Source organism: Sapajus apella, unplaced genomic scaffold, assembly GCF_009761245.1.
Source record: "Sapajus apella isolate SASKATOON/1434 unplaced genomic scaffold, GSC_monkey_1.0 scaffold8, whole genome shotgun sequence".
NCBI lineage: Eukaryota > Metazoa > Chordata > Mammalia > Primates > Cebidae > Sapajus > Sapajus apella.
Genome location: NW_022436948.1, coordinates 28,691,656 through 28,710,621, shown reverse-complemented (window position 1 = coordinate 28,710,621; position 18,966 = coordinate 28,691,656). Strand labels below are relative to the sequence as shown.

Here is an 18,966-nt window from a genome sequence, read left to right as displayed (position 1 = left end):
GGTTAGAGTCTAAGTTCAAACACACTTCAAACTCACGTGACCACAGTAAATCCTACCCTCAAAGCAAGTATATATGTGTGTATTGTTTATGTTTCTTATGTTATGTATATTATGATGGTTTTGACTCCATTCTGGCTGGGAAGAGATGACAGCCAATTCTTAGAGATGACAAAGGACTCAGCACTTTCACATGCAAACTAACCAATCCACAGCTATACCTCCACTACCTGGCCCATACACCTAGCAGGCAATATTCCTCTGCCTTCATCATTTCAGGACCAGATACCAGAAAAACTAGGGATCTTATAGTTTAGAACTTGTATACCTATAACTTATTCAAAGCTATTATTATTATATACGTATAGCTTATTATTAGCAGTAGCAGTAGCATTTACCTATAGCTTATGCAAACTAGCTAATCCTAAACTTGGTTACCTGCCCTGACTTGCTTTTAAAACCACAGATACTCCAGAAATGGCTGTGGCCTGGCCTCCCTCCTAGCTCCTGCCCCTTTGGCCTCTCAACCAATGCTGAGGCTTTCCCACGTGGCCCTGAATGTAATGCTGTGCCTTTGAGAACTCACGAGTATAATAAACTTTGTTTTCCTGAGCCTCTCCTGTGTCTCCTCTTGTTAATGCACCTGACTGACCACATAAAAGAGCACAGAACTCTGTGTGTGTGTGTGTGTGTGTGTGTGTGTGTGTGTGTGTGTGTGATTTTCATTTTATTTTCCCTTGTTCAGGAGGTCAGTAAAAAATTATTATGCCTTTAAAAAGAAGTACCTAAATAAACAAATCTACTAATTCTGTATGCAAAATTGAATCCTGGACTGGCAGTGTTGCTCAGATAACACTCAGAAAAGAACAATGTGAGTGAAACTGTAAGGAACAGGTCACAAACACTCGATTTAAAATGTGAACACCTGCTATGGAATATGTTAATTCACAAGTTCACCTAGGAAATATTTTTCTTCCTCCCTCACCTATTCCCCAACCTATCTTGCATTTAACTCTATAAACAGCAGTTATCCCCATTATAAAACAGTTGACGGTTAAAACAATGAGCCAACCAAGAAAGTATAATATTCTATAACTGACATTTACTGCACTGGCCTTGGACTTCTAATCTTTACCAGACGGGCACACAAATCAATCCATCAGCTCATAAAGGTGTGCTTTTTTAACCTCTAAAACAGATGGGATTGGCCAGAAGTGTCTGGCATGTCAAACTGCTAATCACTGCTGCCCTTTGCACAAAATAACCCACTTAAGTTGAGGCATGGTTGCACTGTAACCGACATTAGTCTGTGGGAAACCCATTTAACTGTCACACACTCCTGCCACTCCTGCTCTCCCTTAATTAAGCCTAATGCCTTATGCTTTGACCTTTTGTTCTAGCCTATTAACCCTATCTAGTACAAGTTCAATTATGTTAAGCTAAAAACTTCGCTGTAAAATATTAAATGCCAAGCTAAAAAAATCATAAGGGACATCCTCCCAGCCCTAAGTTCTGTTCACCCTGATACTCAATACATTTGGAAGTAAAACCTCACTTTGGAAGTAACACTGATACTGAAGCAAGAAACGTTGAATGACTCACCCATTTCATAGCTTTTCCATGGAAAAGCTTCACTAAAACCTATGCAATCCCTAGCTCCAATTCTTTATTCTCCATGATGTTTCTGATTAACAGTTAAACCACCCGGAAGTGTGTTAAGGATACTAATATTTTCACCACAAATTATCCTTCATCATCCTCTAGAATATTCTATGCAAAGAGGCCTAAAGCAAAATAAATGGTGACTTCAGTAGTTGAGAAGTAATGATTCCTTTCCCCACCCACACATCAAAACTTCCTATCCTATCCTTTCATTACAATTTTTTTCCTTTTGAAAAGTAACAATGGTCATTGAGAACTACTAAATCCTGTAACACTCACAAGGTAGCATGTACAAACACAATTTTTCCCCTATACTTCACCAAAGTATTCAATAGAGCCAATGACTTAAAACTACAGAAGGCAATTACAACTTGCTCCTTATCCTCACTGGACAAATTCACACATCATATCTTTTAAAATATATCTTCTTTACACCTGTATGCATATGAATTGCTGTTCATATTTACCAGAATTCCAAAACATAAAATCAAAAAAACTTTCAAATTCACTCTAAAATAAAATTAAATGTAGTCCAAACTAACATGCAATCATTAAAGATATTTTAGTTTTACTACATAGTAATGTATACTGTTCTTTTTCCTTCCATTTACTTTATACAATTAGAAAAAAAAATATTCCTAACATTCTCATTGTGACACAAGAAACAACTTAAAGATTAGCAACAAAACAACATTTGAATTTCTACGATTGGTGTGAAGAAATGTATATTAATTTCAGATTGTCAAAAGATTTAAAGTCAGATTTTAATTTTACTTTTGTTGACTGCCCAAAGGCCCGTTTTAACCTATTCTCAATATTAACCAATATTGTTATCTTTTGCCTTTACCAACTCTGAACTTTGCAGTTTTAAAGTAACATGCCATTAAATGGAACATACAATGATTTTGCAAAAGTGAGATCGTTTAGAGTATTGATAAAACAATGAAAAATTTCAATGAGATAATTTATTAAAGGGGGAAAAAAGAGAACAAGAGTTTAAAATTCAAAGGGAATGTGTTTATGTTATTAGAATGATGCCTTCAAATAAAAGCATTCCTTGGCATTATAGGGAGGAATACCCATGGATGTGTAACATGTAAAATAAATGGATGGATGAGTAGTCAAAGCTCAGCAAACACTTGTATCAAGGGCAACGACAGTAACTTTAGTTTTATCCGCCCTTTTCATCACAAAGGATAATAATGTCAATTTCGATCAGACATCACGCCTTAGCTACAAGTTTTACTTGATGAAATAGAAATTAAGTTTGAGTGTCTGCTGAGGAAACAAACAGTGGGAAATTCACAGTCACGACTAATGTATAGAAATTCATGCATTTCTATAAGATATTGACTGATGCTAAGGAACAATGAAGAAAAAAGTAGTTCAGGAACTCAGGATAAGCACTGTTGGAAAGCACACAGTAGAACATAGTGCATAAATAGTAAAAATGTGCTCATTTTTCTGCCCTTTTACTTCATACATTAGCCCAAGAATTAACTTGCTCTTCTTTTGCTATGATTTACAAGCATGTGAATTCATAGAAATATGAGCCAAAGGAAATATACTGTCAAACTCATAAAGTTACCTTTGTTAAAAAACCAAAAATGAAAAAAAAACCTTTGTCTTCACAAAGCAAGGAACTAGGTTAAAGTTATTTCAAGAGCACCTGTTAAAAATCAATGTTATAAATATATATCCAGGTAATTTATATATTTTCATTAGCATTTTAAAATAAATTTCTCATCTAGAAATCTCTGAGCTCCGTTTCAAAATATTTTCTGTCTCCTACCAGCAGTTATTAATGTAGTTAAATATGATGGTGTCTAATAGGTAATTCACCTCTAGTGAAGAGCAAATTTTAGTTTTTAAAATATAAAAGAGCTTCATATATTACTCAAGCCCTATAACTTACCAAGTTCTGAATTATCAATTGTTCTTGTTACCCTCTCTTAACTTTTAAGGTTACTGCACACCAAAATTAACTCTAGATGTGAAATGTTAAGATTTCTACTTCCCAGGCCGTCAAATCCAACGCAGTTAAGTGTGCCCAGATGGTGGGTCCTTTTGACTCCAGGAAGTGAAGCTAAAGAAACTGCCTAGATGGCTTTAGAAATATTCTGATTCATTTTCTTATTAAAAAAAAAAAAGTTGTCCCCAAAAATTTTGCTAAACATGTTTTCTAATATATTATAATTTGTGTATTTCTGAAGAAATGTAGTATTACTAAACAAATTATTTCAAGTACCAATTAATTATAATGTCACCAACAGTTAGTTTCACTTTTTTTTTTAATATGCCTAGAAAGAAGATGAGAAATTTTAAGCAAAAAGTATTATTTCTTTTAGAAGTCCTAATTTAAATGGACTAAAGAAAAAATGTGCAAGAGCTTCCACTATTCATAAGTTATGCATAATAATTAACAGCTGCTATGTATAAATACATAAAGGTTCTATCCCTAAACCAAGTGAGCCAAATTTTGCCAATGGTTGGGGCTGGTGCAGTTCAATTCAACAAATGCTTATAGACATCCCTCTGTGTGCCAAGCACTTACAAGACCAACAGTACACTGATGAATAAGCTCCTATTCACGGATTTCACAGTCTACCAAGGAAAACAGCTATAACACAAGTTTAACTTTCACAATCAGGGTATACAGAAAACTGTGAAAGAAAATCTGATCTTGTTAGAGGCTTGGGGACAGAAGTAAGCCTACAAACTCCCTTGCCCACTGTCCCAAGAGGGAGAATATTCCTTTCCAATTTGTTTCACCAAAGTCAGGAACATGGCCAGAGTGTGGCCCATGTAAAGGTCTACAGATAGGTTTCTTCTCTCTCACTCTGTTTTCTAGGGGTGTAGACCAATGTGCACTTGGTTCATAGCACATTATCACCACTGGTCCATACAGTGTCCCCTCATCTTATTTGTTACCTTTCTCAAGAGAATAAAATAGGGTGTGTAACCTTTGGGATATGTTTCCAGTTGAACCAACAGACCCAAGCACTTCCATTAATGGTGTCAGAACGTTACTCATCAGTTAAAAGTAGAGCTGGCCTGTGACTGTTCTGGTCAACTGAAGGTATCTGCCTCTGTTTATCTACAAATAGCAAGTTTCCCTGTTTCTGTTAAAATAGAATTCCAAATGTATGCAACACGTAAAACAATGCCACTGCATGAACATGTACATAACTGTACTCTTCTTTTTTTAAAATTCTCAGCCTGGAAATTACATTTCAACTACTAGAATATTCAATGAATCCTAAGACTTTCATGAAGACCATGAGAAGAAAATAATGTACTAGAACAAAAGTGATGCAGCCAGCCATTTCTCATTCCATGTCCCAAGACCCAGTTCTCATTATTATAGATACCTTCTTGGTGCTAGCTTGGATTTTACTGCAGGATCCATCATCAAAGGTTATTAATTATTCCTTAACACCTGGTACACAAACACCTCTTTCTGAGACTGCTTTGACAAAAATAAACTAAAAAGTGTGAAATAAATAAAGATTTGACTGATCATCCTAAGTCTACCCAACGGCTAGCTGAATGACTTTCAAAATTTCTTTAAATTCTTAAGGACTCAATTTCTTTCCTCTGTGAAATGCAGATAATAACTGTTTTGGACATTTTAACTTAACCACAACAAAAACTGCCAGAAGATAAGTAATCATTTACCCCATTGTATCACATGGATCCCCTGACAATTAAAACAAGTATGAATGACATACTAAGAAATAAAAAAGAAAACAGAGTAAAGATGAAACAAAAAATAGAGAGAGAAGGAAACCCAAGGAAAAAAAATGGCACATAAGCACTAAATGGCAGCATTTTATCATTATCTTATTAACAGTCTACACTAACTGTGTGCTCTTCCATACGCAAGATGCATCTAAAAACCAACTTGTTTGATAAATAGGGGGAGGACAAGGTACCTCTAAGATAAGTGTGCTTAAATCCAGAGCAGCCATACCTTTTACCAAATTCTCTTCCAACCTGAAAATCTAACGATTCTATGAAATCAATTTGTCAAAGTCCAAGCAAAAGAAATTCAAAGTTTAAAAAAGATATGACTTTGACTCAGGTCAGTCAAGTCTCACCAGGACAGATAAAAGTAGATTTTTAGCAATAGAGTTAACAATGCATTGCCTTGGGTTTTGCCACAATAGCAACCATCAAAATATTGGGAAGGAATCAGATGGTAAATTTAAAAAAGACTGTTTTCAATCCTTATATTTGGCATCACATAGATGTGGTGTATTTTAATTCATTTTTTTAAAGGCATGTAAGTTCATACCTGATCTTTAAAAAGATGTTCTTTCCTCCATGTTGTTCACTTTGACAACTTCTCCTTTTTCTTATTTGGCCAAAATATGATGTTTTCTTTAAACAAAAGATAGATACAAAATGTTTCCTTCACAGCTTTTATACAAATCTCTTGCTTTTCCAACATGATTTGACAATTCACAATCCAAAGCACCCTAGAAAATATTTTGTTTACTAGTCTTACTATTCATCCTTGTTTCTCCAATATAGTTTCAATTTGCCTATACCTTTCAGGGTATAGGGAACCACTCAGCTTGAATCTTTCAGGTTCAAGATTCCATAAATTTTAAATGAGGCAAGTAAAAGGAGGTGGAGAAACTCATAACTCCATGTCTCATGGCCTTAACAATAAAAGCACATACCTGGTATGTGCTTAAAAATGTACTATGTGCCACAAAGCTCCCCAACTCAAAAATCTCCCTCCTGACCACAGCCTACTCCCAAAATAAAGCCAACTACTCCTCATCTCTTACTTCTACTTCCTTCCAATTCACAAATGCACTGTCAATTTCCTCTGTATTTCAGAGACCAGTTTATCAGCACAGCAGTCTTTAACAAAATTCTTGTGAGTGAAGATAAGGTAATTTTAAAAAATCATGCTAAGAACTCTGTAACAGTCAAGAGTTGTAACTTTTCAACTAGGAAGAGCTATGGTTCTGAATTTGCTACGACCACTCCTTGAAGTGGACAAACATAATTAGCCTTGGGAACACTCAGATTAAGACCACGGCAAGCTATTTTAATGAATTATATCAAGAAATGTAGTTGCTTTCACTGCCTCAAATAACACTGCAGTAATTCTGTGGTACACTTCACAAGAGCTAGCATTGGAGGGGGAAGAGCCTTTGTGGCAGCCCTTGGTGACTACATTTCTCTCCAGTGCATTGCAGGCAGCAGCACATCGGTGTTTCTAGAACTAGCATAAACTGCTGCAGACTCATCAACTGGCAACAGTGTGCCTTCCCAGTGAGCCTGGTCTTGGAGAATCCAGGCTATGAGGCTTGGAAATGCTGCATGAGTTTTGTGGCTACCAGGTTGAGAGCAAGGTTTTTTAACGGCTTCCTGAAAATCAGATGGCAACTGGTTTTCTCTTCGAACAATGGCATATTCTTAAAGAAAATGAAATTAACAATGAAATTAGCCACGTGACCGCAGGCAAGTTAACTGCTCTTGGATTTCTCAGACTAGGTTTCTTTATCGCTAAACTAGGAAAATGATACCTATATGTCACAGGGGAATTGAAAGGATTAAAAGACAAAAGCAAGACAAAATGTATGTAAAGCTTCAAAGCACAACGTCTGGGACAAAACGGCCGCCCCAAAACATTCAATGCTCTTCCTTTCCCTGCTCCCCCTCCCAACAAAACAGGAAAAGGCAAGAGGCAAGTAACTAAACAACTTCTTAGTATTTCAAGTTTCTACCCAATCATCTCTTCTTCGTTTAAAACCACAGGCTTGAAATCTTTACTGTTGACTATCAACAACAGCATATACTGCTGTATAATCAGAATTTTAGAATTCAGAAATCAAAGCTAACCCCCTTATTCAACAGATGCTGCTGGGGGAGATAAAAGGGCTTTCCTTTTATCTGTATCATCTTGATTTAGAACCTAAATTCAAAAAATAAATGTGGAATAACAAAACAGGAATACTATTTTTAATATGTTTTTCAAATATCAAACCTGAGCCTACATGACCCATTGTGCAAACAGCCCCTTTAGGAGAAAAACTGCAACTGTGATTAATTCCTTTTGAGGATATTTCTTATTTCCCATTTGAAGAGTTTCACATATTTAGAAACACATTTTCTTGATGTCCTCCATGGTCTTGTACACTCTCTCCTTCCCTTAATTTGTTTCTTTTCCAGTGTATAAATCTATTGCTCTATTACAGATTACTATAATATAAACTCATAAATTCAGGAATTAAAAATCTTAAAAAGCATGCTTTTCAGAAACCATTACAATCTGGTAAACATTTCCTACCTCTCAACTTCTAGATAGATTCCTCAAGAGAGAAGTCCCTTTTGAACTTCTAATTCTCAAATTTTGATTGTGTCCTGTTAGTTATCAAACACACCATCATACTACTACTCTTACTTCAATATTGTACACAAACAATTTCTCATCTTACTAAGGAAATACTTTTTTTAATGCAGTGACATATTTAACATGCGCACGTTATAGAGTGCATAGGCAAACTCAACTATTAAAAACATGTAACTATAAGGAAAGCCATCTTAGTCACTATATGTGAGTTCAGCTAAGCTTTTCTCTTAAGTATCTAAAGCTTATCACGAGACTTTTACCTCGCACCCTCATATAGCTACATAAGAAAGTAAAAGTAAAATGAAGCAGACTCCTAACAGCAGAAGCTCCAAACTCCTTAGTTTCTCTGTTTCGCTCAATCCTATAGCAAATCACAGGCTTGAAAACAAGAAGTAGCTCTGACTATCACTTAACAAGTGACTAAGAAATTACTTTCTTAATTAGAAGTCCAAGGGTGAGAGGCTCCTTTCCATCAAAGCTCTGAATAAACACCAACATCAGGTCAACAAGAGTTGTCTTGGTCCCAGGAGTAGTTTAAGCTGATGACTCAAAATTCCCAGCAGGATTCTAGTTTAATATTTATTGAAACTCTGAGCTTAGTCACACAGTGCCTTGGAATTTAAGGCACATAGGGTCTCGTCTTTCCATCCTTAAAGATATTTTTGCTAAGTGACACAAAGTTAAAGAAGCAAGATAGGTTTTAATTTAGAGCTTTTATTCCCTGAGGTGTAAGAAGTTGAAAATTTTCTGGGGAGAGCGAACCATGCTAACTTTGAATTTCAACATAACTATTAACCCTGTCAGAGAATTCTATGATCAAGTTTAACAAAACTCTTTTTTTGTTTTACTACTCCAGACCTATGCTTTAAAAGTGGAAGGAGGGAAGGGAAGGAGCAAAGGAGAGGGGAGAATGGATGAACGGCTGTATGTCACAATCACCTTTCCAGCCCAAGTTGCAACATATGCTGGAGTTCTTGAAATTATTTCAACCAAAAAAAGAATCATATGACCCATAATTTATTTAGCAGGTAATTATTCACCCCATTATCTTCAAGAACAATGTATCTTAAAACTGTGTATAGATTTTTTAAAAATCTTAATACTAAGAGGATCCTTTTTTCATAACCCCCGAGTTTTTTTCCTCTATTTTTGAGTTGCCAGCCTTGTAAATTCTTTAAATCTGCTTCGCATTATATTACTTTTAGAGTTATAGGCTAAATGTTTATCCCTAGCATGATTCAACGTGTTAATTTTAACAAAATCCTAACATAATGATAAAATATATCAAATTTATTTTTAAATCTCTCCTATTCTTCTAAGAACTTTAGGAAAACTTTTTATGTTTCAGGTGCATTTTGATAAGCTAAAATACCACAAATTGTGTAATGCTTCATTTGTAATATTTACAAAATAGTGTAGAGATCAATTTGAATTTCAAGGCTCATGATATAGAGTATGTGCCGTTAACAGTGACGAAAGTTAGTATAAATCCCTACTCATCTCAGTTTCTGTATTGCAACAAATTAAAACTGCATTTCATAACTCATAGTAAAACAAGGAAAGTTCTGTTCTAAATAAACTCCAATCTTCAGAATCCTACACATTCAGTATCCATCAACTTGAACACTAAATTTCAAGAAAAAAACAGCAGATGGGCATTCATATACTACTTTGCAATGAAACCCTAACAAGACTTCAGGAGTTTCTGCGGTCTCAGTTTTCCTCCTATCATGAATCATAGGTGATGTGCTTGAATAAAGTATTCTTTCTGCAGTTACTTACATTGCTTATCTTTATCAGAGATCCTATAAAAGAATTATCCAGTTTATCACTCAAACTTTAGCATTCAGAACAGTTTTCTCTGTTGATGAAGCCCGTTGAAAAATTCCAGCTCTTAAAAGATTAAGGAAAAAGTGATCTAATATTAATTCATTTTCCTCTAAAGTGAAACTCCTGATTCCACGGTGGTACCCAATTTTGATCCTCTACTTTAGAGACATCTCAGAGACATTCAAAACAAAGTGTGAACATGCACAAATGGAGAACTTGTCATTTCTCTCCCTCAAATAACCACTATTTATATAATATTGCTGCCCTCATAAAAGAGAATAGAGAATCCATTACCATCAGCAATTCATGTCCCTGCTTCAGGATCAGATGCAAATAGGATACAGAAATTAGATCTCTCTCCTCCATTTACTTTTTGTTCATTCCAACCTCTCGACATAATCTTCTGTTCCATTCCAATGGCCTGTTTCACCATCTGACACTCCTAGTTTTTGCCTTCTAAAGTCTTAGTGACCATACTGGTGTTACATTTCTCTAATTGTTGTGTTACCTAAATACTACGGGATGAGCTTGCTCATTCCCCGTGCCCCAAAAGTCCCTGAAAAAAACTACAACTTAAGAAAATGCAGCTTGAACTATTTAGTTCACAGATTCAAACTCATACATCCTGCAAGTCCCCAAGCTTATCTGGTTGAAAATTTTCTTTGACTTTTCAATAGTAATCAAGATTATTTTAATGAAAATATGTCTCCAGTTGGAAGACACAGGTATACAGGACTTTGCTAGAACAGCAAATGCTTTTTCCCACTCTTCATCCATGTAAGAGTAAATCATTATTAAACACACAAAACAAAGCCTACTCTGATTGTGTATCAATCACTTGAAGGGGCAGAAGGAAAAAAGTACAAGAATGAAGAAACCTCACCCCAACCACAGCCAAGAAGGAAAGCTGCAAGGAGTGCACTTTTCATGGAAGAAAATATCCAAAGATGTAGACGCTGTTTATTTTAGAAAAGGGGAAGAAAGGAAGGGAGGGAGGGAAAGAAAGGGTGGGGGAGAGACTAGAACTCCTCTTACTAACCTACATTAAAAACTAACTGTATCAAGCAATCTCAAATGTGAAAAGCAAAACTGCCCCCATCACAATTTAAAGTCAATAACGTTTTCCTGGACAAAAATTAGGTATTTTAAACTTTTTCTGAGCAAAACTATTTTTTAACCTGATACCCCAAACTATTATTGCTTTTCCCAAACAACACTTAGAACGTGAGCTTTTAAGTTTCTTACATTCTTTAATGTTTTAAAATTAAAAGCCAAATTCCTTTAACCTCACATATCCTAAGCCACTCTGATTTAAAATTACTTCTATAGCGTTGTCTTCTAGCGCTGGTCTGCAATAGAATCTGTGCAATTAACAATAATCTTCTTCCCTCTGATCTTTCTAGAGTCAAGGATGGCATATCTCCTTATCTTATTTGTTCCAGTAGATTGGCATATTTTGCCTCACCTGTCACCTTCTATCAAACTCTGCTTTCAGATATGAGTTAATTCATTTTTAGTTGTCCTCAATGTTCTAAAATAGTGATGTTTGACAGAATTAATACAGTGCTCTAGTTCTTTCTGTTCAACTGGTATTTAATTAAAGATCTTGGAGGCCATCTTTCTCTCAGGCTACACCATTTAAAGGAGGAACATTACTTCCTCCATGGACAATGTGATAAGCCACATGGCAACAAAGCGGCCTCCCTAAGGTGTCTCATTTAATAGACTGCTTTACCACATACAGACTACCAGCAAAACAGATTACCACTTTAATTCACACTGATTTTACTTTTCACGTCTCTGAACCACAACTCTGCCATAGGCTGCGTTCTCTTAACTTCTGAATTTCCAGAATTTCTGTAGTTGTAATGCTTTCCTATATTTTTGCTTGTGTTTCATTCGGACTTTAAGAAGTTCTAATGGCATCTGATTTGGAAGATTTCTTGAATCTGATAACATCGCAGAAGTTGTTAAGGAATCAGAACTGCCTTGGCGCACAAGCCGAGAACTCCGTTTTAAAATCTTTTGAATTAATATCTTGGAGAATAGCCCACTCAACTTGATATGTCATAATTTTCAATTCTAAAGGTGGCACGAATAATTTAAACTGGCATTTGCTATTTATTACTTAAATAATTGTTCTCTTGGATGGCCTTTTGAAAGCCAGCACTTCTTAATCATTTTCGACTATATCAAAACTGTAACGGACACGTCAATTTAAGCAAACTTCACGAGCAATAAACTAACAAACAGACTCTAGGTGGTGGTATAGGTTATTTTTTATCATGATGTTTTGCATTTATAACTGCAAGAGTCAGAAAAGCCTTTGGTCTCTTCACACATTACTGCAAATTTAACAATATTTTAGGGTGTTAAAATTCACAAAATCCAAGTTCTGCAGAGTTTGGAAACGCACGTAAAACAGGCATTAAATCTGATTTTCAACTAACTCATACGAATAAAATCAACAACAAACAGTCATTTTTTTTCTTATGTTTTGATGTATATTTTACTCACACTCCTAGGGCACTGTTAAGGGTAAGTTTGGAAAGAGGTCTTTTCCACCAGAGAATGAAACAGATTAGAGTAACCAGTCCTATAACCTGCAGGGCAGTATCTGCTCCACTAATTGATTCTCCTTCTTTGTCTCTAGTAACTATACCCAGGCAAAGAAAAGTTACTACAGGTGATGAAGCTACTGCTCCCTTAACCAGATAAACCCTATCGACGATACCGAACTGCTGGGCAAAACCAGAGCAACTCACTTACTTGGAAGTTAAAAAAACATTTCAACATACTCCAGGCGGCAACCGATACTTAGGGGCCAGGCAGATGAAGCACCATTTGTTTAAAAAGTCTATTATTTCACTATCTCTTCAACAAAGGTGGAAAACTGATGATTAAACATTGAATAATGCAACCCACTTACTAAACCTATGATTCACTAATAAGCAGGTTCAATGCAATTCATAACTTGAAAGAATGAATTACCGAAGCCCCTTGCTTCACAAATTCCCCCAAGAAATAGAAAGAGCATTCATCATATATAACCCGACAACCATTTTTACTGTGGACACCTACAGATGGCTTCTCTGCCTCTAAGGACACAATTTCCTTCACAATCCCACATGTAATCATTTACAATACCAGAGACAAACTCTAACTCAGTTCCACCAACTGAGTTTTTAAAAAACCTTGTACCTAAAAACGTCTTTTTTTTCCCCGAAGTAAAATGTGCCATTAAAGAATATTTTTAAAACGCAAAAGTGCTTATCATTCCGTTTTTCTTTGACTACCTTCAGAACCGAATTACTGACGTGATAAAAGGTAGCAACTCCTGGAATGCTTCAGAGATCAACATGTGTCACAGACTCCAGCCTGTCCGCCTGTAAGACACAGTTGATTCCTTTGTTCCTTCAGACTGAACACCAACTCGATCAAAACTGGGAAACTACTTTGCAAGGGCTGGGAGGGTGTGCAGAAGACGTCCACGGGAACCTTCGTAAAACAATATTCAATAGTAGTAACGTGGACACAGAAGAAGGGAGAAAAGGCAGCCTCCCCGGACTTCCACCGGGCTCAGCCCAAATGGGAGCCGGCCCCCGGCTCCGGGTAAAACGACGGCTGAGGCCTCGGGGCCGTGAGCCTCGCCCTCAGGAGCGGACGGCGAGTGCGGGCAGAGCGGGCCTGGGGTCGGCTGGGGGCCGGGCGAGCGGTCCCGGTTCCCATTCACTTTCCCAGCCGGGTATCCCGCGAGCGCCGAGCAGCGACGCACCCGGGCGAAAGGCGCCGCCCGGATCCGGCAGGACCGAGAGCGCCGCGGAGAGCCGTGCCCGGGGCTCGGGGCCGAGAGGGCAGGCGAACCGGGCGCAACCCCGATCCGGGCCCGCGAGCTCCCGCGCGGGGCCACGCAGCGGCCGCCCCCTCGCCCGGCACTGGCACGGACGGGCGGGCAGCCCCGGGGCCACTCCACAACTTGCCGGCCCTGCTGCCTGGCCCCCCGCGAGACCCCGGGGAGCGGAGGCAGGATTTCCCCGGAAACGCACCCTCCCCGCCGCCCCGACGCCCCCGCGGCCCTGCCCGCCCAGCCAGCGCCTCCGCGGGCCGCACTCCCGGCCGTTTCCGGCGGCGCCAGAGCCGGCTCCTCGGAGCGCCCCGGCCGCGGCCGCCACTCACCCGAGGCCGCCGCGGCTCCCAGCCTCCGGCTCCGTCAGGCTCGGTCTGCGAAGGCGCCCGCCGCCCCGTCCTGGCCCGGCGCCCCGGCGAGCTCTTCCTCCGACCAGCGGCGCTCCCGGCGCAGCGGCGGACGCGAGGCCACGGGCGGACGGGCGCGCGCGGGTGGCGGGCGGGCGTGGGGCCGGGTCGTCCCTGCGCCTCGCCGCGCCTCCTCCACCTCCTCCGCCGCCGCCTCCCGAGTTCGGGGCTCTGCTGCAATGTCTGCGAGGCTGACTTTGAGCGCCTCGCTCGCCGCCCGCCCGCAGCCGCGCTCCTCCCTCCGCCGCCGAGTCCGCCGCGGCCCAGTCCCTCCCCTCGCCGCCCCACGCCATTCAGCTCTTCAGCCAAGTTTCTTAACCCTTTTCTCCCCCTCCCTCCCATTGTCACTCGGTCAGGAGGAAGCCGCGCGCATCCGGGCCGCTCGCGGAGTCGGGGAGCCCTCTCTGGTGCGTGGGTTTCCTCCTAGCCTGCTCTCGGGGTGGCCCAGACGGGGCTGCGGGGCCCCGAAGCGGCGAGAGGACCGCGTCCCCCGGAGAGGGGCTGCCCGGCGCACCGGGGCCGTCCCCCGGGCTCCCAGCTCTGTCCAGCCGCCCCCGACCGCCGCAGGCGCCTGGACAGCTCCTCCCGGGCACCCGGGGAATCGCTCTCGGGACCCAGGCCGATCGCTCCCGCTTGGGCACAGCCCGGGAGCCGGGACGCCCCAGGGTCCCTGCCTGGGTGCTGGCGCCTTAAGCGTCTACCTCCTCCCCTTCACCCCACGACACGCGCTCCCTGGGCTCCCTCTCACCCACCCACCCCCGATTTCCACCTCCCTGTCGTCTGTGTGTCCTGCTTTAATCTTGGGGGGCACGGGCGCGAACTCTGGGTTACTTTGACCCCACGCCCAGCACGTAGTAGGCACCCAGCAGCACTCATGTGGCGCGACTCGGGGAGGAAAACTAGGAAGGAGACCTGAGGAGCGCCCCGCTCAGCTCCCTGGACAGACGTAGGACCCAGGAGCAGGGTTAATCCTCGGCTGCTTTGTCACTGCGAAGTCTCCGGCGGAGTCTATCAGCCAAACTACGTCGTCCCCGGGCAGGATCTGACCCAACGAGACAAGGCAAAAGGAGCAGGGCTGCTACTTCGGCAGCTCTCTCTGGTTCAGTCTCCGAATAAGAAATGACAATTACATCACGAGGCCGGGGCGGCAGCGCGGTGGAGCCTCTCGGTTTCCTGCAGCCTAATCTCGCTGAACCCGCCTCTAAATTGGGGGGGCTACAGATTGGTGAAACAAGAAAGTGGAGGGAGGAGAGAGTCATACGAAACCATAATTTCCCCTTCTCCGTGTATTTGCTGTTTTAAAAATCGTGTCCTCAACGCTCCCCAACCAAGCATCTCACTAGAACTATTAACACCCCCTCAACACATCCCCAGATGTCAGGTTTCTTTTTGACTTGAGCATCTAGCATTTAGTAATAAGCATGAAAAAATTTACCAGGGGAAAGGAGTGTTGTTGCTGAAATTGTTTTTTCTTGACACAAAAAAGCTAAAAGTACAGCTTAGTCTCACCCGAAATTCTGAAATGGCATGCCTGTGTTAAAACACTTATTACATAAGGCAAATGAGCCGATGAGGCACTCCATGCTTATATGTAGGCTTTCATATCCCGAAGAATTTGATAGCATTTGGAAATGGAGTTGCTAATGCGCTTAAAAAACAAAAACTATCCAAGTCATAAAACTGTATTCTATGCCCGTTACGTAATGGCTGTATTGTGTATTTCAAATTTCACTTAGCCTTTAAAAATATGAATAAGAGTTTTAAAATACTGTCACAGTCTTGAAAGTGAAAGCAATTTTTCAAATTACTGCTTAATAAATTCAGCGTCTAGCACAGTGCCGGGCACATGGTCCCAATGTTTTGCTTAGTGGAAATGGCACATATTAAAACAATTATTTTACATGACCCCAGTAATTCAACTATGCAATCTGTTGCCATTTTATATAGTCAAACCTCATATAATAGCATATTATTTGCATATACCACAGTTCAAAATCTGCTCTAGGCAGATTAGTAAAGGCTGCTGTTCTTTAGTGCATCATTTATTCAGAATTGATACAAAGCAAACCGTTCCAATTCAATGATCACCAGCATAATTGGAGCTTGGCCTCTTAGTAGGGGTCAAACATTTTTATGAAAATTATTTTTAACCATTATACGAAGATTTTTCTATACTGTATTGCAAATGTTTCTCTTAAGCAGTTTTTTGAACGTCATTTAGCATTTTCTTGACAATTCAATGTCAGTTTTATTAAAAGTGATTATGTAGTAGGTTGTAGTGGATTCAGGAAATACATCAAGTTCCTATTCTATATTCTTCCTAGGTGTTAGGGATGCTCCCAGGAGGTACAAAAGCTATCAGTTGCTACACCGTAGGACTCCAGGGTGGTATGACTTAGTGATTATCTCTGTCTTTTGTAATTTCTCTCTCTCCCCCTTCACTAACTGACAATCTGTTGTCCTTGCTGTCACCAGCATAGCTGCCACTAACATTCTTCTCATCTTCTGATTGGTAACTTCCATTCTAGTGCAGACTGGGAATCCAGATAGCCTCACTTGTCATAATTCTGTCTAAAGTAAACTTAATAGGTTCTGGGTGAGGGACTGATGGACTCACCAAGGAGTAAGATGCAACACACCTTAGTGCATAGACTTCAGGAAAGATATTTGGACTACTCAAGTGTAGCTTTTAAATGCATTCTTCTTACTTCCTAACTAGGTTTTGAACCGCAGCGGTTGCCCAACAAGCCGAGAATTTTCCAGCCCTCCAACACTGGTGTTAAAAAGTCCACTGCCGTATGTTAGATGACTTCCCAAAGCTACTCACTTCTTATTATGTTTTCTCAACCCCACAAAAACCCAATCATTGAAATTCTGAACTCTTTTGATAGTGCATGGGTGTTAAGTAAATTGCACACCTCTTGTGGAATTCATTTTCACTTAATCATGCTAATTATGTGGAGACTATTTTGTTTTGTTATCGTTCTTTGTTTTTTTTAAAATAAATCAATACCTAAATTTCCCGGCTAACAGAGTCATTGCAAGGATACTAGGGCATATATGTAATATAAGAATGCCTATTTGGTAATTTGTACTTCGAAGTCAATTCTCATTTGAACCATTTGCAGTGTGAAAACAATGCTGTTCGGTTTATATACTCAAACACCTAATGATTGTTTTACGTCCAGGGTTCCTGTGGGGTCACATGCTTATAGTTCAGTCTCAGTATGCCTATATGCCACAAAGATGTAGTCTTGGAGGGGTATGCCTTTGGTGTTTCCTCTAAATCTCTCCTGTATAGCATGTTTTGAAACCGTTTTGTGAGTGGGTATTTGCTTGTCTGTATCCCACTGTAGAATGCAAGCAGTACAGGCACAGGGTCCACATCCCTCTCGTTCACATTTGGGGACTTCCAGCTACCTATCCCCATGCCCAGCAAACATGTAGACATTCAGTAGATATTGGCCAACATACCGTCATATTCCAGAGGACAGAATATGTCTTTCTCTTGGGGTCCTGGCTGTGATGTAAGAGAGTTCAGAGAACATTTAGCAGAGAAAATAATGCTTCCACTGGCTATTAAAAAGGTAAAAAGAATTAGCCAAGTAGGCAAAGTGGGAAAAGGAGTTCTCAGGAAAAGACATAGACTGTTTAACTGTAGACAGGTGTGAGAAAACAAAAATATGCATTTAGAAATATTGAGCCCATATTTACACTATGGAGTGAACTATGACACCTTAGGGGGGAAAATGTGTGTAATGTAATAGATCACAGACAAATGGAACGTCAATGCAGTTACCCTATTAGCTACCGTCCCTTAGCCTCTGGAACAGCACTGACCAATAAAAACATAAAGTGAACCACAAATGCGAGCTACATATGTAATATTAAATTTTCTGGTAGCCACATGAAAAAAGTACAGAGGCACAGGTAAAATTAATTATAATAATGCACTTTAACCCAATACATCAAAAATTGCCATTTTAATGTCTATACAACATACAAAATTATTAACTAGATATTTTTAAATCTTTTATAGTCTTTAAAATCCAGTGTGTCTTTTACATGTATAGCACATCTCCATTTGGACTAGTCTTATTCCAGGGCTCAACAGCCACATGTGGCTAACAACTACCATATTGGGTAGTGCAGCTCCACAGATTGTAGAAAATCTTTAATAATATAGTTCAAGAAAATTTTCTTAAGATGAAAATCTAAATCTTGTTAAATCTAAAAGTTTATTTATGCTGATTATTCGTGTTGGATTATGCTAGGTTATAAAGACCACCTTCTTGTGTTTAGGCTTTTACACCAATTAGAGAATCAGCAAAGTTTACATTTTATGTACTGTGTCTTCATTAACGATGCTGTAGTTGCAACTACTTCTGTCTCTATTAACTGTGGTGGTGGACTGTAAATGTAAACTGTCTTTATGGCAGAAATAAAACGCTATAGATTTGGGGTTGGCTAAGCTTTGAAAAAATCTCTCAATATGAAACTACCTCTTCTACGCCAGTTACTGCCAAGCATCTTCCTAGCTGTCCAGGATTTTGCTCTTTAATTCTTCTATGCCCATTTACTTGTAGATGACAAAAACCACCCTGGCCTTTGTTTGAGGCAGTTACCTACCCGAAGCTGCAGTAAGGATTAGCTGCAGCTCCCTGAGTACCAAGAAAGGTCTAGAAAGGTCTAAAGAGCTAACATGAAGATGCTTAAGACACTCTCCCTGCAGGTTACTGTGCAGCTTTCCCTAATGAGATTGGACCCTTTTGCTTTCGTTGGGATTTGAGTGCCAAAGACTGGCAAATCCAGGACACTCATTTTCTTCACTAAAAGCAATCTTGAAAACT

The 18,966-nt window shown here is 39.9% G+C and overlaps 1 protein-coding gene across 4 annotated transcripts in view; it reads right to left on the bottom strand.

The window, feature by feature from the left end:
* Positions 1 to 15,016, bottom strand: part of LOC116550956 (rRNA 2'-O-methyltransferase fibrillarin-like) — a 58,363-nt gene extending 43,347 nt beyond the window's left edge. For all 4 annotated transcript variants that reach the window (XR_004268635.1, XM_032277165.1, XM_032277166.1 and 1 more), the window contains exon 1: positions 14,039 to 15,016. Coding sequence is in view for 3 of the 4 variants with exons in the window: in XM_032277165.1 (XP_032133056.1) it covers positions 14,039 to 14,409 (371 nt within the window). In the remaining variant the exon portion in view is untranslated. The remainder of the gene's footprint in view (positions 1 to 14,038) is intronic.
* Between the last annotated feature and the right edge of the window lie 3,950 nt (positions 15,017 to 18,966).